At 56.6% G+C, this 16,148-nt stretch overlaps 1 protein-coding gene across 4 annotated transcripts in view; it reads left to right on the forward strand.

Moving 5' to 3' along the window:
- The window catches only part of KIF17 (kinesin family member 17), a 48,172-nt gene that overhangs the window by 11,745 nt on the left and 20,279 nt on the right, over positions 1 to 16,148 (forward strand). For 2 of the 4 annotated variants that reach the window (XM_019461623.2, XM_019461625.2), the window contains exons 4-11: positions 300 to 489; positions 3,271 to 3,723; positions 7,776 to 7,885; positions 11,719 to 11,866; positions 13,177 to 13,730; positions 14,711 to 14,797; positions 15,180 to 15,278; positions 15,906 to 16,117. In XM_019461623.2, the coding sequence (XP_019317168.2) occupies positions 300 to 489; positions 3,271 to 3,723; positions 7,776 to 7,885; positions 11,719 to 11,866; positions 13,177 to 13,730; positions 14,711 to 14,797; positions 15,180 to 15,278; positions 15,906 to 16,117 (1,853 nt within the window). The remainder of the gene's footprint in view (positions 1 to 299; positions 490 to 3,270; positions 3,724 to 7,775; positions 7,886 to 11,718; positions 11,867 to 13,176; positions 13,731 to 14,710; positions 14,798 to 15,179; positions 15,279 to 15,905; positions 16,118 to 16,148) is intronic. The other 2 variants (XM_019461626.2, XM_019461627.2) reach the window with 2 other exon arrangements.

The following is a 16,148-nucleotide window of genomic DNA, read 5'->3' on the forward strand; positions in this document are numbered from 1 at the left end:
GCCTTATTTGACTGAAACCTCACCACAACCCTGAAAGATGGGCCTCTCATACCCATTTTGCGGATGTGGAAACTGAGGCCTAGAGAGGTTAAGTCACTGGCCCAAGGCCCCACAACAGGTAAGAAGTGGGGTGAGTCTGAGGCTGGTTCCACCTGGAACAAAGCCCCTGCCCGTTGCAGGGAATTTGAGGCGCCAACCGGCACCGCAGGAGGGCAGAGGTGGCCCGAACTGGGCCCTTCCCTGGATTCCTTGGGGATCCCTGGTCTCTCCCGGCTCTGACCCGTCCCTTCGCCCCACAGCTGAAGGAGCACCCGGAGAAGGGGGTGTACGTGAAGGGGCTCTCCATGCACACGGTGCACAACATGGCCCAGTGTGAGCGCATCATGGAGGCGGGCTGGAAGAACCGCTCGGTGGGCTACACGCTGATGAACAAGGACTCCTCGCGCTCCCACTCCATTTTCACCATCAGCATCGAGATCTACGCTGTGGGTATGCGGGGCCAGGTGGGCACCCAGGGGGTGGGGCCCATCTGAAACTGGGAGAAGACTCTCGAACTGCCTCGAGGTGAGCCCAAGTGGCCCCTCCCACGTTCGGGCCCATATTTCCAGGAAAAAACAGCATGGACAACAATAACAGCAATACTAGGAGCTCATTCACAGTGAGCACTTACTATGGGCCGTGGGGTTTCTGTGCATGGGCTCATTTACTCCTTACAACCCCAGGAGGTGGATACCAACATCATCCCCATCTTACAGATGAGGAAGCCGAGACCCCACAACTAGAAAGTGTCAGAGCTGGGCATCGATCCCAGGGCTCTGTCTCCAGAATGTACCACCTGGACCTTTTGGGTTGTCCTCCTTCTAGACAGTGCTCTCCACTCTTCAGTCATCTCCCTCTTCCTTCTTTCTGGAAGGGTCCCTGGGGAAGGGAAGGGGAAGGGAAGAAACTCATCTTTGTTTCTGGCCTCCCGTAGCTGCTGTGCTAAGCACTTCACACACTTCCTTCTGTGTAAACCCCACAACAGTCCTAGACACGGGCAATTTAATTCCCATTGTACAGATGAGAAAACTGAGGCTCTGAGAGGTGCAGTGGGTTGCTTGTGCAGAGTTCTGCAACCAATAAGCAGTAGAGCTGGGATTGGAACCTCGTTCTCTGTGACATCTGGGTTTTTCCCATTGACACGGCAGCTGCCTCCATGTCTGAGGTTCATCATGAATAGAACTCTGGAGAGCACTGCAGCAGGTTGCAGCCTAGGCCCAACTGGGAACACAATTCTGGAGAGATCCCTGACCCAAGGTCAAAGCCAGGGTACCTCCTACCACATCACCCAGACTGTGTGGTGACCTGGCTCCGGGGCAACTTGCTTGTGTTTGCTGGGTCTGAGTCTCCCCGGGGTGCTGATATGGGGAGGGTGGGGTCAGTGAGGTCACAGCCTCATGTGATGAAGGGGACAAGTGGGGGACAGGGACTAGGACAGGGGAGGACAGAGTGAGTGCCTCTTGGGCTTTGCAGGAGGTTTTGAAGAATGAGGCAGCCTGCCTGGATGAGGCAGGCTTTCTCTGGAAACAGGCTTTTGAACGAATTTAAAAGGTGTTTATCATTTCCATTATAAAATAAGTTCAATCAAGATAACTTAGAGATTAGAGAAAGGTGGGGAAAATTACCCAGAAACCCAACTGCCTATTAGATTTGAGCATATTGGGTTTTTTTGGTCCTTTTTTTCCCCTATGAAAGTTATAAACACAATCGAAATCTTATACTGTAAATAGTTTCTCCTCTGCGTTTCATTCCCCGTGCCTCACTGAGCATCATTACCGCCATGTCTTTGTGACCATGGGTCCCTCCTGAGGGACAGTGCATCAGTAATGGTCCTGTCTAACCAAATCCTTACAGGGTGGTAAAGTTGTTTCTAGTTTTGTGGTGCTGTAAATAATGCCACAATGAACATCTTTGTGCACAGAGCCTTTTCCACATTTAGAGTCATTTCCTTGGATTGTATATCCTGGCATAGACCTCCTGGGGCAAAGGGTATAAACCTGTTTAGGGCTTCTGGTTCATTATGCCAAGAGCTTTCTCTTTCTCTCTTTCTTTCGTCCTTTCTTTCTTTTAAGAGCACAAGCAGGAGAGGGGCAGAGAGGCTGATAGCGTAGAGCCTGATGTGGGGCTCGATCTCAGGAACCGAGAGATCATGACCTGAGCCCAGATCAAGAGTCAGATGCTTAACCGACTGAGCCGCCCAGGCGCCCCCAGCCAAGAGCTTTCCAAAAGCACGGTTCCAAGTCCCTCCTTCCTGCTGCTGCTTTAAAAAAAAAAAAAAAAAAAAAGCCTCAAACTTCAAGCCCCTCACATATCCAAGCCTCTACTGGGTACCAGCCAGATTTTCTGTTTCTTTACTTCAGGTTGCTGTGCACATGGGCAGATCTAGGCCAGTTCTGGTTTCAACCAGCAGGAGACTAAGGAGGAAGCCCCTGCCCCTCCGCCTGCCTTCCCCCTCCCATCTCATTTGAAACCGAGTCAAGCGATTTCCCCCAAGTTTCATAGCTACCTAGAGATAGAATCAAGATTGGACCCCCAGGATCTGTGCGTTCAATACCTGTGCTCTAAGCCCCTGCTACCAGCCAGGGCCCAACTCCAGTCACCCTCAGCACCTGGGTCTGCCTTGCCCTCACGGCCTCAGTCACTGCAGAATTGGGCTTGTTCTCAGGAGGAATGAACCCCTCCCAACAACCAGCCCCTGTGAGGAGTTGCTATCAGTCTCATTTTGTTGATGTGAAAATTAAGGATCAGAGAGGTGCATGACTCTGCCATGGTCACACAGCAAGGAGGACGCAGGGGTAGGTTGGGAACCAGGTCCGAGAGCCTCCAAAGCCAATGTCTTTTGCATTGAAAGATACAATCACATTCCCCCACCTTTCACCCAGTCATGCCCCCTGCCCCCTGCCCCCACCTTTGGCTTCACAGGAAATCTGGAGGAGCTATTAGCACTGAAAGAAGCCTTGCTGCACTCAGAGAATAGTCTGGACCTCCCAGCCCCTGCTCCCCAAGTCAGGCAGCCCTGTATTCTGATCTTGGATCCACCGCTTAGCAGCAGTGTGACCTAGGGCAAGTTAAATGCCCTTTCTGAGCCTCAGTTTCCTCATCTGGAAGATGGGGACAGTAATTGTGCCTCTTTCATGGGACTCCTATGTGCTAACGTGAGACCCTCGGCAGGTGAGAGCGCTCAGTGCCTGGTGGCTAAGTGCCCTCCCCCTCTGCCCGGTCCGTCTGCAGACGAGCGGGGCAAGGACCACCTCCGGGCAGGCAAGCTGAACCTGGTGGACCTGGCGGGCAGCGAGCGGCAGTCCAAGACGGGTGCCACGGGGGAGCGGCTCAAGGAGGCCACCAAGATCAACCTGTCGCTGTCGGCGCTGGGCAACGTCATCTCGGCCTTGGTGGATGGGCGCTGTAAACACATCCCCTACCGGGACTCGAAGCTGACTCGGCTGCTGCAGGACTCGCTGGGGGGCAACACGAAGACGCTGATGGTGGCCTGCCTGTCACCTGCAGACAACAACTACGACGAGACACTCAGCACGCTGCGCTACGCCAACCGGGCCAAGAACATCAGGAACAAGCCACGCATCAACGAGGACCCCAAGGATGCCCTCCTGCGCGAGTACCAGCAGGAGATCAAGAAGCTCAAGGCGATTCTGGCCCAGCAGATGAGCCCCGACAACCTGTCAGGTGCGCAGCTGGGGGAGGAGGGGCAGGAAGGGCCCGGACTGAGGAGAAAGGCTCCCTCCCTTTGTTTCTGCCTCCGGCTTCCCATCTGAGAGACGCGGAAGCAGGGCCCCATCTCCTCTCCACTTCCTGCCAGCATAGCTTTTTGAAAAAAAAAATTTTTAATGTTTTTTTATTTTTGAGGGAGAGAGACAGAATGTGAGCAGGGGAGGGGCAGAGAGAGAGGGAGACACAGAATCCAAAGCAGGTTCCAGGCTCCAAGCTGTTAGCACAGAGCTCGACGCAGGGCTCGAACCCACGAACCGCGAGATCATGACCTGAGCCAAAGTTGGAAGTTTAAGCGACTGAGCCCCCCAGGCGCCCCACATAGCTTTTGAACAGTTAGAGAGAGCCCTGGTGTGATGGCCGGACGGTGTCTGCTCACTGACGGACTCGGGAAGAGGTCCGTCTGGCCTGTTCTGTCAGCTGACGGCTCTGTTGCCTGCTCCCGCCTCCAGGCTGCACATCCACCATCCCACCTGTCTCCCGCCTGTCTCTGTGGCAGCATCGTGATGCTGTGCTGCTTAGCAGCCGGGTGACTCACTCCCTCATGTCCCACCGCCTCTCCCACTTAGGCACCTTGTGATTGCAGCTCTCACACCCAGGTGTTTGGCTGTCATCTGGCAAGTAGAAATCTGTACCTGCAGCACAGGCCTTGCGGGGTCCTTGCAAACTCCAGGGTTTTGTTTACCCGAGGATCCCTTGGGGAAGGGAGCACAAAAGAGCCCGAGTCCATCTGTTCATTCATCATCTCCCCACCCACCTTCCTTCTGTCCATCCATTCTACATACCCGTTCATCCACTCATCCATCCACTCATCCATCTAACCATCCATCCGTCCATATACCTACCCAGCCAGCCACTCACCCATCCACCCATCTACCCATCTATTCATCCATCCATCCATCCATCCATCCATCCATCCATCCACCCACCCACCCACCCACCCAGCCATCTACCCATCCACTTACCTATCTACCCATTTGTCCATCCATCCATCCATCCATCCATCCATCCATCCATCTACCCATTTACTCATTCATCTACCCACCCTTCCATCTACTTACCCACCCTCCCACCCCACTCCATTATTTATCCATCTACCCACTTCACCATCTACTCAACAACCATCCGTTTAATCCGCCCATCCATCAACGCATTCTGTCTACCTGTCCCATCCATCCTACCATCCATACACCCACCCGCTGGTTCATTCCATGCTGTCATCCATTCTTTTTATCTGTGCTTCCACTCATCCCCCACCCATCCATTCAAAGCTCACTGAGCACCCTCCTGCGTGTGGACCTGTGCCTCGGCAGCTCCCATCAGCCGCGGCTCTCAGCCCTGTGGTTCCTGGCCTGTTTCTGTCTCCAGCCAAGCTTGAAACACTTGTGTCTTTCCCCAGCCCTGGTTGCTCTTCCTTGCACCTAGTGTGGGCAGGCCCTGAGCCCTGACACAATGAGCCTGCCCTCGTCGTCCTCCTGTCCTCCTAGTTGTTCAGTCGGGGGATCCTGCCTCAGGCAGGCCTCCGGTGTCAGCTCACTTAGCCAACCCCCTCCCTCCTCCTTTTTATTTTTAATGTTTGTTTTATTTTTGAGAGAGGAGGAGGGGTGGGGGGGGGCGGAGAGAAAATCCTAAGCGGGCTGTACACGGAGAGCAGTGAGCCCAACGTGGGGCTCTAACTCATGAACCACAAGATATGACCTGAGCCGAAGTCAGATGCTCAACCAACTGAGTCACCCAGACGCCCCATCCCCTCCCTCCTCCTGAAACCCCTGGTTCCTGGATGCCCTGTGACCGGTGCCCCTCCTCCCTCTACTGCTGCTCGTCAGTGCTCCCCTCTCCCTACCCCCCTGCAGGCTCACTAGGGTCGGTCCTCCATTGTCACCTCTCTCCATGCTCATTCCCAAGGTGGCTTTAACTGCCACCTCTGTGCCCCTGGCTCACATGTGGCCCTTCAACTTGGCCATGGGACTTGTGTTGAGGTCTTAATTCATAAAGGGGACTGAGTGGGAGCTCGGAGAGGTCGGTGTTACTCATGATGGAGAGACGGGGAACACCACATGGGCCACAGGGGGAAGCACCGGTGTTGGTCAGGAGCCAGGGAGGAGCAAGGGGATCCAGTGCAGAGCTGGATTTGGAGCCGTCACTGGTGTTTCTGTGGGGAAGGCGGGGCGGGAGCAGCCGCGTAGGCCTGGCTGGTTTGAATAATTCCGGGGCGCCCAGTGGCTCAGTTAAGTGTCCAACTTCAGCTCAGGTCTTGCATTCATGAGTTTGAGCCCCGTGTCGGGCTCTGTGCTCACAGCTCAGAGCCCGGAGCCTGCTTCAGATTCTGTGCCTCCCTCTCTCTCTGCCCCTCCTCAGCTCACACTTTGTCTCTCAAAAATAAACATTAAAACATTATAAAAAATTGAATAATTCCTGTGGGTTGGGGCTCAGGGGCAGTCCCTGCTCATCTAGTCCTGGCCCTCAGGGGTTTAGGGCAGGGAGAGCCCAGCTGGGACTGCGAGATAGAAGGGGGGTGTGGTGTGGACTTGGCGGTGCTTGGTTGGCACGTGAAAGGTGGGCTAATAACGACTGGCAGGTTGTTGACTCTAGGAATTAGCTGGCCCTGCGAGGGGCTGTCTCTCCCTGGCTGGCAAGTCCCCCATGATGTCAAATGTCACAAAGTACAGAATATGTAAAAAAACCAAAAAAACCAAACACAAGCAATTGCTACACAGTGGTCTCTGAATTCCGGACTTGAATAGCTAGCTGTTTAGTGTCATCACTCAGGTGATGACAACACTCCCCTTCCGAGTGTTCAAGCCAGAAACCCTGGGGTCGCCCTTGGTTTCTCGTTTTCGCTCCAACCCACATCCGATCCAGCAGTAGAGCTGGTTTCTACCTTTAAGATATGTCCAGGGGCGCCTGGGTGGCGCAGTCGGTTAAGCGTCCGACTTCAGCTCAGGTCACGATCTTATGGTCCGTGGGTTCGAGCTCCGCGTCGGGTTCTGGGCTGATGGCTCAGAGCCTGGAGCCTGCTTCCGATTCTGTGTCTCCCTCTCTCTCTGCCCCTCCCCCATTCATGCTCTGTCTCTCTCTGTCTCAAAAATAAATAAACGTTAAAAAAAAAAAAAAAAAAAGATATGTCCAGAATCTGTCCACTGCTGTCCCCTGAGTCGCTAACGTCTCCTACCCGAATTACTGCAAAGCACACCCACACCCCGGCAGGTATCCCGCAGTCTGCCCTTTTGCACCTCCGTGCATCCCCACACAGCAGCCTGGGAGGTCCTGTTCAAACGCAAGTCCTTTTATTGCCCTGCGCAAACCCTCGGCGGCCCGTTTACCCGTGTCAAAGCCAAAGCCCTCAGTGCAGCTTCCAACGACCCCACGATCCACCCCGTTCCCTCTTGACCTCCTCATCACCCATTCTCTCCCTTCCTTGCTCCACTCCAGCCACACTGGCTTCCTGGCCGTTTCTGGAACAGTCCAGGCTCTCATCCACCACAGGACCTTTGCACTCACTGCTCCCTTCTGTCTGGAAAGCTCTTCCCCAAGATCTCTGCCTACTTCTCTCTACCACTTCCTTCAGGTCACTGCCTTTGCCTTACCTTGTCTGAGAGGTCCTCCCGAGCACGCTGTTTAAATTGTAACCCTTCCCCTTGGATCTTACTCCTGAGCACCCTCCCTGCTTTCTTTCTCTTTCTAGAACGTATCCCCTTGTACCGCGCTGGCATTTTGCTTATTTATTTTATGTGCCTTCTGTCTCCAATAGAAAACCCAATGTGGGTGTGGAGTTCTGTCTGTTTTGTTCAATGCCGTTTCCCCAGTGCCTAGAACATGCAGGTGCTTAAGAAATATTTGTTGAATGACTGAGTAAATTAGCATTTTGTGTAGAGATGTGCTTCAAATAAATTCAATACTGTGAAGTCTGTTTTGAATAAGCATTTAGTTGTCTATTTATGGATTTCTGCTTAGTTCCTGCAAACTGTGTGCACCTTGGTCCCAGCCCTCGTTTTCCATCTGTCTCCCAGCCCTGCTGTCCAGTCAGGTACCCCTAAACCCTGTCCAGATCAAGGAGAAGCTGGTGCCCCCATCTGTGATCCAGCCTGACACAGAGGCCGAGAAGCAGCTGATTCGGGAGGTGAGCCACTGGGCAGGTGGGAGAATGGCTGGCAGGTGGGGCCATCTTGGAGCTCAGAAGGCTGAGGCTCAGAGAGGTGCCATGACTTGTCCAAGGTCATGTCGCTAAGGAGAGTCAGGGCTGCGATGTCAACTCGGGGCCTGACTCCAGAGTGCAGTCCATTCCAGGTCAGGGCCTGTATGGGGAGAGCAGGGAGGGGGGTGGGGGTGTCTGCAGGAGTCTCTCCTCAGTACCCCAGGAGGAGGTGACTCTGGGTTGCTGGGAGTGGAGAAGGCCTTCCAGGTGGTGGCAATGGGCTGTCCCCAGGTGCGCGGTGGGGGGAGGCCAGAGTGGAAGGGAGTTGGGCCCCTCTGCAGGTGCCAATGAGCCAGGGGCTGAGAGCTGGGCAGTCCGGGTGGGCAGTGGGGAGCCCCCAGGCATTCATTTGACCAGTGGATATGTGGGGAGCTGGCCTCTCCAAAAAAGCTGTCACCTAGGGGCACCTGGGTCGTGCTCCCACATGTGTGCCTTCCAGCATCTCTGGGAACCAGCAGGGCAGGTAATAATAATCCACTGACTTACAGGTGTCGAGCTGATCCCTAGAGGGGGACTTACACAGCCAGACTCAAGCTTCCTAACTTCCTGTTTAGGCTCTGTCCTGACTGTAGGCCCTGCTGGTTTCCGGAGATTCCTGCCAGTTGAGGGCCCCATTCAGAGACCTCAGCGTGGGGATGGGACATTGGCTCTTTCCCGGTGGAGGCCGGGCAGGGACAGCTCTTCAGGGACGGGGGTCTGGACGCCTCTGCCTCTCGGCTGTAACCTCAGGTGGGATCAGCCCTGGGCCCCTGGGAGCCCCAGCGGGGCTTTGGGGGCCTGGGACCCAGCCTCTGGGGGGCAGATCGGGTAAGACTTGGGAGTCTGAGTCCTGTGGGCTAGAGGACTGGAGAAATCCACCCGAGTCCCCAAGGGCTGCCCATGGCAGGCAGAGGCTTTTAGTCCTCGGGGAGAGGCCCAGTTGTGACCCCCGACGGACTTTGTCCTGGCCCCTGTGAAGGTTCTGGTTGCTCAGGGCTCATTGCCCTTCCTCTGCTGGCCCGGAGGCTCCTGGTGGGGATGTCAGGTCATCTCTGGAGTTCCGGGCCCAGCTCCTGGGGTGGTGCAGGTCGCTGGCCTCCTCCTCGTGGTATAACCCAGCGGATGCTACATCAGAACACTGTCGCCTGAGGCCACCACCAAGGTTTTTTTCAGGCTCTGGTGTGTCTTCTGTGAGCCCCGCTTGGAGGAAGGGCTGAGGGTGTCTGTCTTCCCTCTCTCCTTCCTGCCCATTTCACTTATGACTCGTATTTATTGAGCACCTACTGTGTGCCTGCAACTGTGCTTTTCTTTCCATTCCAGAACTAGTCAGGATGTTCAAGATAAGGGGGGTGGCCCCTGTGTGGGGCGGCGAGGGTACCGGGCCGGGGATGAGCCCAGCCACCAGCTGGCGATGTGACTCTGTGGGCTCAGTCTCCCGGCTGCACCAGGAAAACGGGTGGGGGCGGGGCGGGGTTTGGACCAGAAGAGTCCCAGCATCCGGCCAGCTTTTACCTTCTGCAAGTGCAGTTCTCGGTGGGCTCTGTGACCTCGGGCAGGTTGTTCCAGCTCTCTGAGCCTGTGTCCTCGCCTCTAGAAACGGTGCAACAGCAGCTTTCCTGCTGCTGTGAGAGGGGGAGCCGAGGGGCGTCTTCTCGCCATTGGGCTGTGGAACAGGCACGAGGCAGGATTTGGGGGGCTGGGTTTGCCCTCCAGCCCCCTACCCAATCATCAGCAGGCATTGAGCCCCTGCTGGTGCCGGGCCCTGTAGCTGGAGGTGTGCATGGGGCCACGGAAAAACGTATCGAGTCCTGGAGTTCTGAGTGCTGGAGGGAACAGGGCATATGTTCTGTGACTGCAGAGGCCTCACACCGAGAGAGAAGTCTGCGGTGCAGGAGGGAGGTGGGGATTGAAAGAGCAAAGTCACCGAGTGGGCGGCTTGGCTTCGGATGGACGCGCCATCTGCAGATGACAGGAAGCTGTGGGCTGGGAAGCGAGGGCATGCTTCCCTGTTCTCAAGAGAGGAAGGGGTGGAGGGCTGCCGCGGTCAGAGAGCGGAAGGACCCAGGAGGGGCACCAGGCCACCTCAGCGGTCCTCTGTGGTTCGGGGTCACACATTTACAACTGGGACTAGAAGTTGGTACTGCCGTATGTGTGCCTGTGTGTGCCCGCACGTGCACATGTGTGCTCGTGCATGTAGACGTGTGTGCGTGCATGTGTGTGTGTGTGTGTGGGCATGGGTGTGTGGGCGTGTGCACGCGTGTGCACACATACACCTGCGTCTCCAGCCAGGGGTTACCGGTGTGTAGGTGTGACCAGGCTGGGGCCTGGGTTTCACTGGGGCCAGGGCCGTGCTAGGAGGGAGCCGTGGAGGGGGCTGGGCGAGGGAGCCAGGGGTGCTTGCCGAGGGCCGAGTCTCGCGTGGGGCCCAGGGGGAAGCTGGGGGCAAGGGCAGGGGAAACTGAGAAAGCGGACGGGGTGTAGGAGGTCTCCTCGTGGCCACCCCGCCAGAGAGCTGCGTGGTTCTGGGCAGGCCATGGAACCTCCCTGGGCCTCCAGAACCCTGTGTGCTGCGCTGAGGCTCAAACGCGTCTCAGATGTGGCATAGAACGTGCAGTCACGGTTTAACGATCCCCTGTCCCCTTCTGTCCCTCCTCCCCGAGAGCCCACGTCATAGTGTCTGTACTATTGTAGAATTCTGTGCTTGTTCTGTGATTCTGGAAGGGTCCTGGCCAGGTGGGCATGGCACAGGAGCTCTCTCTCCCCTAGTGGCTCTGTGACCCCCAAGGTCATGGACTGTCATTAGCTCATAACCCCCAGCCCTGCCTGTGGGAGATGTGCATCAACAACTGAGTAGTCTGGTTACCGGCCAGCAGTCTGCTCCATGCACTTGCTGGTTCAAGGGTTAGCCACCGAGCCCCTCCTCTGTGCTAGGCGCTGAGGGGAGAGTGCTTGCTGTGTGGCAGGGGAGCTGGACGATAAACCTGTACTCGACTAAATGGAGAGAACCACGGGAGGCTCATGACCCATGCCAAGAAGAAATCAGTGAAGTGACAGGGTGGTCAGGGAGGGCCTCTGGGAGGAGGTGTTACTGAGTTGAGGTCTGAAGGAACAGCTTGCTGGGGGTGGGGGAGCAAGGGCAAAGGCCCTGAGGCAGGAAGGATGTGGGGCTGGGGCTGTCTAGGAATGGGCAGTGGCCCGTGTGCCCAATGTGGCAAAAATGAGGTCTAGTCAAGGGGCAGATGGCCCAGATCACTGGGGACTGGGGTCAAATGGAGAAGCTTTTGTCCTCTAACATAGGAAGCCGTTGAAACCTGGCCTAACAGACGGGAATGAGGGTGCCATGTGGAGAAAGTTTTGGGTCAGGGGCAAGAGTGGAGGAGGGGGATGGGCTGGGAGGCTCTTTGGACCAGAGCTGACGGTGACAGCAAAGATGGAGGGAGAAGCAGAGAAATAAAAATGTGTTTCGTGCTCGATAGCTTGAGAGCTATTTGGCTAAAACGTATTTATTGACCTGCACAGGCCTTCATGATATATTGCTTTGTGGAAAGATAGATTACAGCCAAATCTTAGATAATTGGCCTGTTAAAAATGGAGAGTGAAGTTCAGAAGGGTTTTCACCAGCCAGTAATCACCCCAGGATCGTGTAGGCCATTTTAACTCCGTTCTTGTGGCTTATCGGTATTTCCTGGGCTGTTTGAATGACAGAAACACGGAAGGCTGCGTTTTGACCCCCTGATGTGACGCGGCACCCCCCCCCCCATATTGCCCCCCACTCCCAGGAGTACGAGGAGCGCCTGGCCCGGCTGAGGGCCGACTACGAGGCGGAGCAGGAGTCCAGGGCCCGGCTGGAGGAGGACATCACTGCCATGCGCAACTCGTATGACGTGAAGCTGTCCGAGCTGGAGGAAAACCTGCGAAAGGAGACAGGTGGGTGGCCAGCTGGCTCCTCTCCCCATTTTACTAACTGACATTTGTAGAGCACTTTCTACACACTGGGCTCAGTGCTGGGTACTCCTCACCACAGCCCAGCCAGGTAGGAACCACAATTATCCTCGCTTTATAGGTGAGGAAACTGAGGCACAGAGAGGGTAAGTAAATTGTCCATGGTTACACAGCTGGTAAAGTGGCGTCAGGATTGGAACCCAGGCAGTGTTCTCACCCACGCAGCGTTGCATCTGGGACGCCTTGGCCTCAGGCTGGGTTACTTATCACCCGTGTTTCACGGGTGAGTTCCTTCCCCCGGTGTCTGTATTTTTCTAGTCTCCTCTCCCTTTTGAGCCTGTCTGTTATCCAAGCAAACACACCCCAAAATAAGGGCTCCGTGACTAGTGAGAACTTGCGCCTTGCTAAAGATTTTCATTGTCTTTTTGACATTCTAGAATGTTCCACCCTACCACTATCATTCAAATACCTGTGCCACCAGGCAACTCAGACCTCCTAGGACGCCCCTAAATACTGTAAAATCCTTCTTGTATTGATGACAATATTGGCCAATCGTGGAGACCATTTATGGGGCATTACTGGGTGCCAGGTGCCCCCTCAGTGAGTTAGGATGCACTGAATCCTCACGTTGCCAGGGTGCAAACTGAGGCTTGGGGAGCATCAGGACACAGCGACAGAGGAGTGGGTGGGTGTAGTGCCCGTGGGCTGGGAGCACTGAGGAGGCTTGTGTGACTGCAGTCTCGTGCAGGCTGGCAGACCCAGAGGAGAGGGGAAGGGCAGGTTCTAGCATTTTCTGTCCTTCAGAGGGCTCCTCCAGTCCGCTTTGAACATTAGGCTTCTGAGTGATTTTGTTCGCTCTGCCCTTCATCCACAGTGTTCACTGAACTCCCAAGGGTCTAGTGTATCCTGTGGACGAGAGCCCTGAGCCGGGTGCCCCTGCAGGGGCCCCTCGGGGTCTCGTGTGTGAAGTCTGCTCGCCAATCAGGAGCTCTCAGCAATATACCCACAGGGCAGTCACCTTATGTGATAAGAGCGGTTCCAAGGCAGGGTGGTAAGAGCCCAGCACCTAGTGGCAGGGGAGGTCAGAGAATGGACAGCTCATGGTGCCAGTCAGGGAAGACTTCCTGGAAGAGGTGAAGGAAATGGGGTGTGAGTTCTGATAGAGATGGGAGGCCAGGATTTGGGGGCCCGGGAGGCTCTGTTAAGCCCGTCCCTTAGAGATGGTGTGCGTGGGCCGGCTCCCAGGGGCCCCTCATCCTACTCTGGAAGAAACTAAAGGGAGTCTCCATTTGCAGAGGCTGTCCTGAAGGCGGAGGTCCTCAAGGCCCAGGGCATGTCCAGGGGTGAGTTTGCCAACATGTCTGAGGACTCACTCACTTTCCACTACGAGACGGCCGTGAAACCCGAGGTCTACTCCCTGCCGCGCACTCTGCCCGGCGAGCACGTCTCCAGGACTGAGGTTTCTCCCAGCTTCGAGGAGCTGCCCGAGGCGGAGACCTCCAAGTCTGACGTGTCTCTGGGGTCTGACAAGTCTTTCGCACTCGAGGAAACCTCCGTGTCCGAGGCCTTCCTGGGGCCTCGGGAGCCCTCCAACCTGGAGTTCTTCATGCCCGAGGTGGAGGCCAAGGGCAGATATTCCCCAGACGAGTATCTCAGCCAGGAGGCCGCGGGGCCTCTGCTGCAGGAGGGGTGCGTCCCTGAGGAAGAGGAACCACAGCGGATCGCCCTGGAGCTGTTACCAGGCCTGCACGACCCGTTTGCCGAGGTGGAAGCCAAGCTGGCCAGGCTGTCCTCCGCCGTGGTGGCAGCCGAGGTGCCCCTGGCAGACGTACCCAAGGTCCCCGCACAGGTAGCTGATGTCACCCAGGCTGCCGGGCAGAAACTCAGCGGGCAGAGCTCAGCTGGGGGCACACAGGTCGCTGGGCACAGGCAGATGTCTAACCTCCGGGGCCCTGGCCCCTGTTGCCACCGCTGCAGTGGCTCTGGCTTGGTGGTGGCTCGTGGGCACCAGTGTTCAGGGGTCCAGGAAGGGAGAAGCTCTGTCTCATGCTCTGTAAGCCGGTAGGGGAGGCGGGGAGGGAGGCAGGAGGCTTTTCCAGGTGGGCGCCCGTTCTGCTGAGGGAGGGACACCTATTTGGGGGATTTGCTGAGTTGCCATGGTTACGCTGTTTCCAGGCCCAAAGGAGCTGGAGGAGGCCTTGGCCGCCCTCGTGCTCTGGCAGGCTGGGGTCTGCAGGAAGGCAGCTACTGGTCAGGGACCCCCCGGGGATCTGGTGGGGCCACTCTTCCATCCTGTCCCCTTTCCACCCGCTGTGATGTTTTAGATTCCTTTCCTCTTCTCCCCCTTTTGGTCTTTTTCCTTTCCTTTGTTCTTTTCCTTTTCCTTTCCTTGCCTGCATGTGTATGTACATGCGTGTGCACGTGTGCGTGTATGTGTGTAAAGAGCGCAGGCCTTTGAGTCAGACAGACCCGGGTTAAATCCCGGCCCTACCGCTCACTTAGTTGTGTGGCCTTGGGCAGTCACCTTTCTGGGCCTTGGTTTCCCCTTCTGTAAAATGGGGATGCTGACGCGTGTTTCACCCGAAGTATTGCAAGCAGGGAGCACAGGGGAGCATACTCCCTCCCCGTTTCTCTTCCCTGTTCTCTCATCTCCTCGCCCCTGCTCCCCACCCATCCCCTCAGTGGTGACAGGCAGGGGGAGCTGGTGGCTTGATGAGGCCTGGGGCTGGGGGTGTGGGGCACTAAAGGGGAGGTCAGGGAGCTGAGGTTGATTCTGGCCCACTGTCCCTCCGCCCCCCCCCCCCCCGCCACTCCCCATCCTCCTGCAAGCACCCCTCCCTGACGGATCTGCTGGGGCCCAGGCATGGTGACATTAGGTCTGAAGCTGAGACAGCTGACTACCTCCTGCTCAAGACTGTGAGTTCCTCGCTGGGCCGACCCTCAGGTGGGGGGAGGAATCCCAGGAGCCTGGGTCTTCCTGTGACACTCTGGGCCTCAGTGTCCTCAACCACAAAACAGAGACAATGACCCCAGCCCTCCCCCAGCTTATCAGGGATGGCCTGTTGCAAAGCGGTGTACAAATGGAGGAACCATCCTATCTCTTATTATTGATGTGGTTAAGAGGCCACTGCTTAGCAGCTTTCTGACTCTCCTTGGCCTCAGAAGCCCATCTAGAGCACAGAGGCCCAGTGTGTGCTGAGGGCAGGGGCGTGGGTCCCCCAGGCACTGGCAGGGACTGCCCGGGTCCCGTTTTGAACACTGCTGCTCTCAGACCCCACCCTTTTCTCTTCTGCTTAAGGAAGCACAAAAGGCCACAGGGAGTGAGGGGAAGGCTTTAAGTCTGCCCACTTGTGTGGAGAGAGAAAACTATCTGCCAGCCTCTGGACAGGATCACTGGGTAGGAGCTGGCACACTTCAGGTTCTCAGTAGATGGGACACGGGGTGGCTAGGGGAGCCCTGGCTGTAAGGTGACATTGAGATGGGACCCGAGCAGGAGGAAGGGGCCAGAGCAGAGCATCAAGCCAGGGGGGATGGCCTGTGCCAAAGTCCTGTGGCTGGGAACATCTCGACTTTCTCAGCAATGGGAAAATGAGGCCAGAGAAGCAGCAGGGTGAGGGGTGGAGAGAGGCGGGGGGGGGGGGGGTGGGGGTGAGGCAGGGAGAGGCACTGGAGGCCTGAAGGCTATGTAAGCAGGATTTAACTGCAAACGCACTGCGAATCTGTAAAAGGTTCTCTTCGGGAAAGGGCTGGGATTGGTACATATTTGGAGAAAACTGCCTGGCTGCCGTGGAGAGCCTGGGTCTTCAGGGGCAGAAGAGCAAGACTGTTTCGGGGTGTTGGAAGAAATGGTGGCAGTAGGAACCCAACTGGGCGCATTTTTGTACAACTGGGTGCCTCCAAACCAGAAGCGATCCATCCCAGATCGCGAGGGACCCAGACGCCACCATCTGGGATTGAGGCCGCTGTGAGCCGGTGTCCAGGGGCCGGCTTCTCTGCCTCCACTTTGGTTTCTCTTTGCGCTCAGGAGGTTGACCAGGGTCCAGAAATGGCCGAGGAGGTGGTGTCGGCAGCAGAGCCTGGCGTAGGGGCCAAGGCTGAGGCCTGGGGGGCCTTGGAGGCTCAGCCTCAGCCCTCGCTGGTCATGACGAGCGTGAGAAGGGACAGTGTGGGCATGGAGTTGGCGGTGCTGACCGACGACCTGCTGCCCGCCGTGGACCAGCAGCAGGTGCTTGCCCGGTAAGTGCTGGTGCTTGGGGCTGGCGGGACC

The sequence above is a fragment of the Panthera pardus genome, unplaced genomic scaffold, assembly GCF_024362965.1.
Source record: "Panthera pardus isolate Hobbes unplaced genomic scaffold, ASM2436296v1 HiC_scaffold_11, whole genome shotgun sequence".
Lineage (NCBI taxonomy): Eukaryota > Metazoa > Chordata > Mammalia > Carnivora > Felidae > Panthera > Panthera pardus.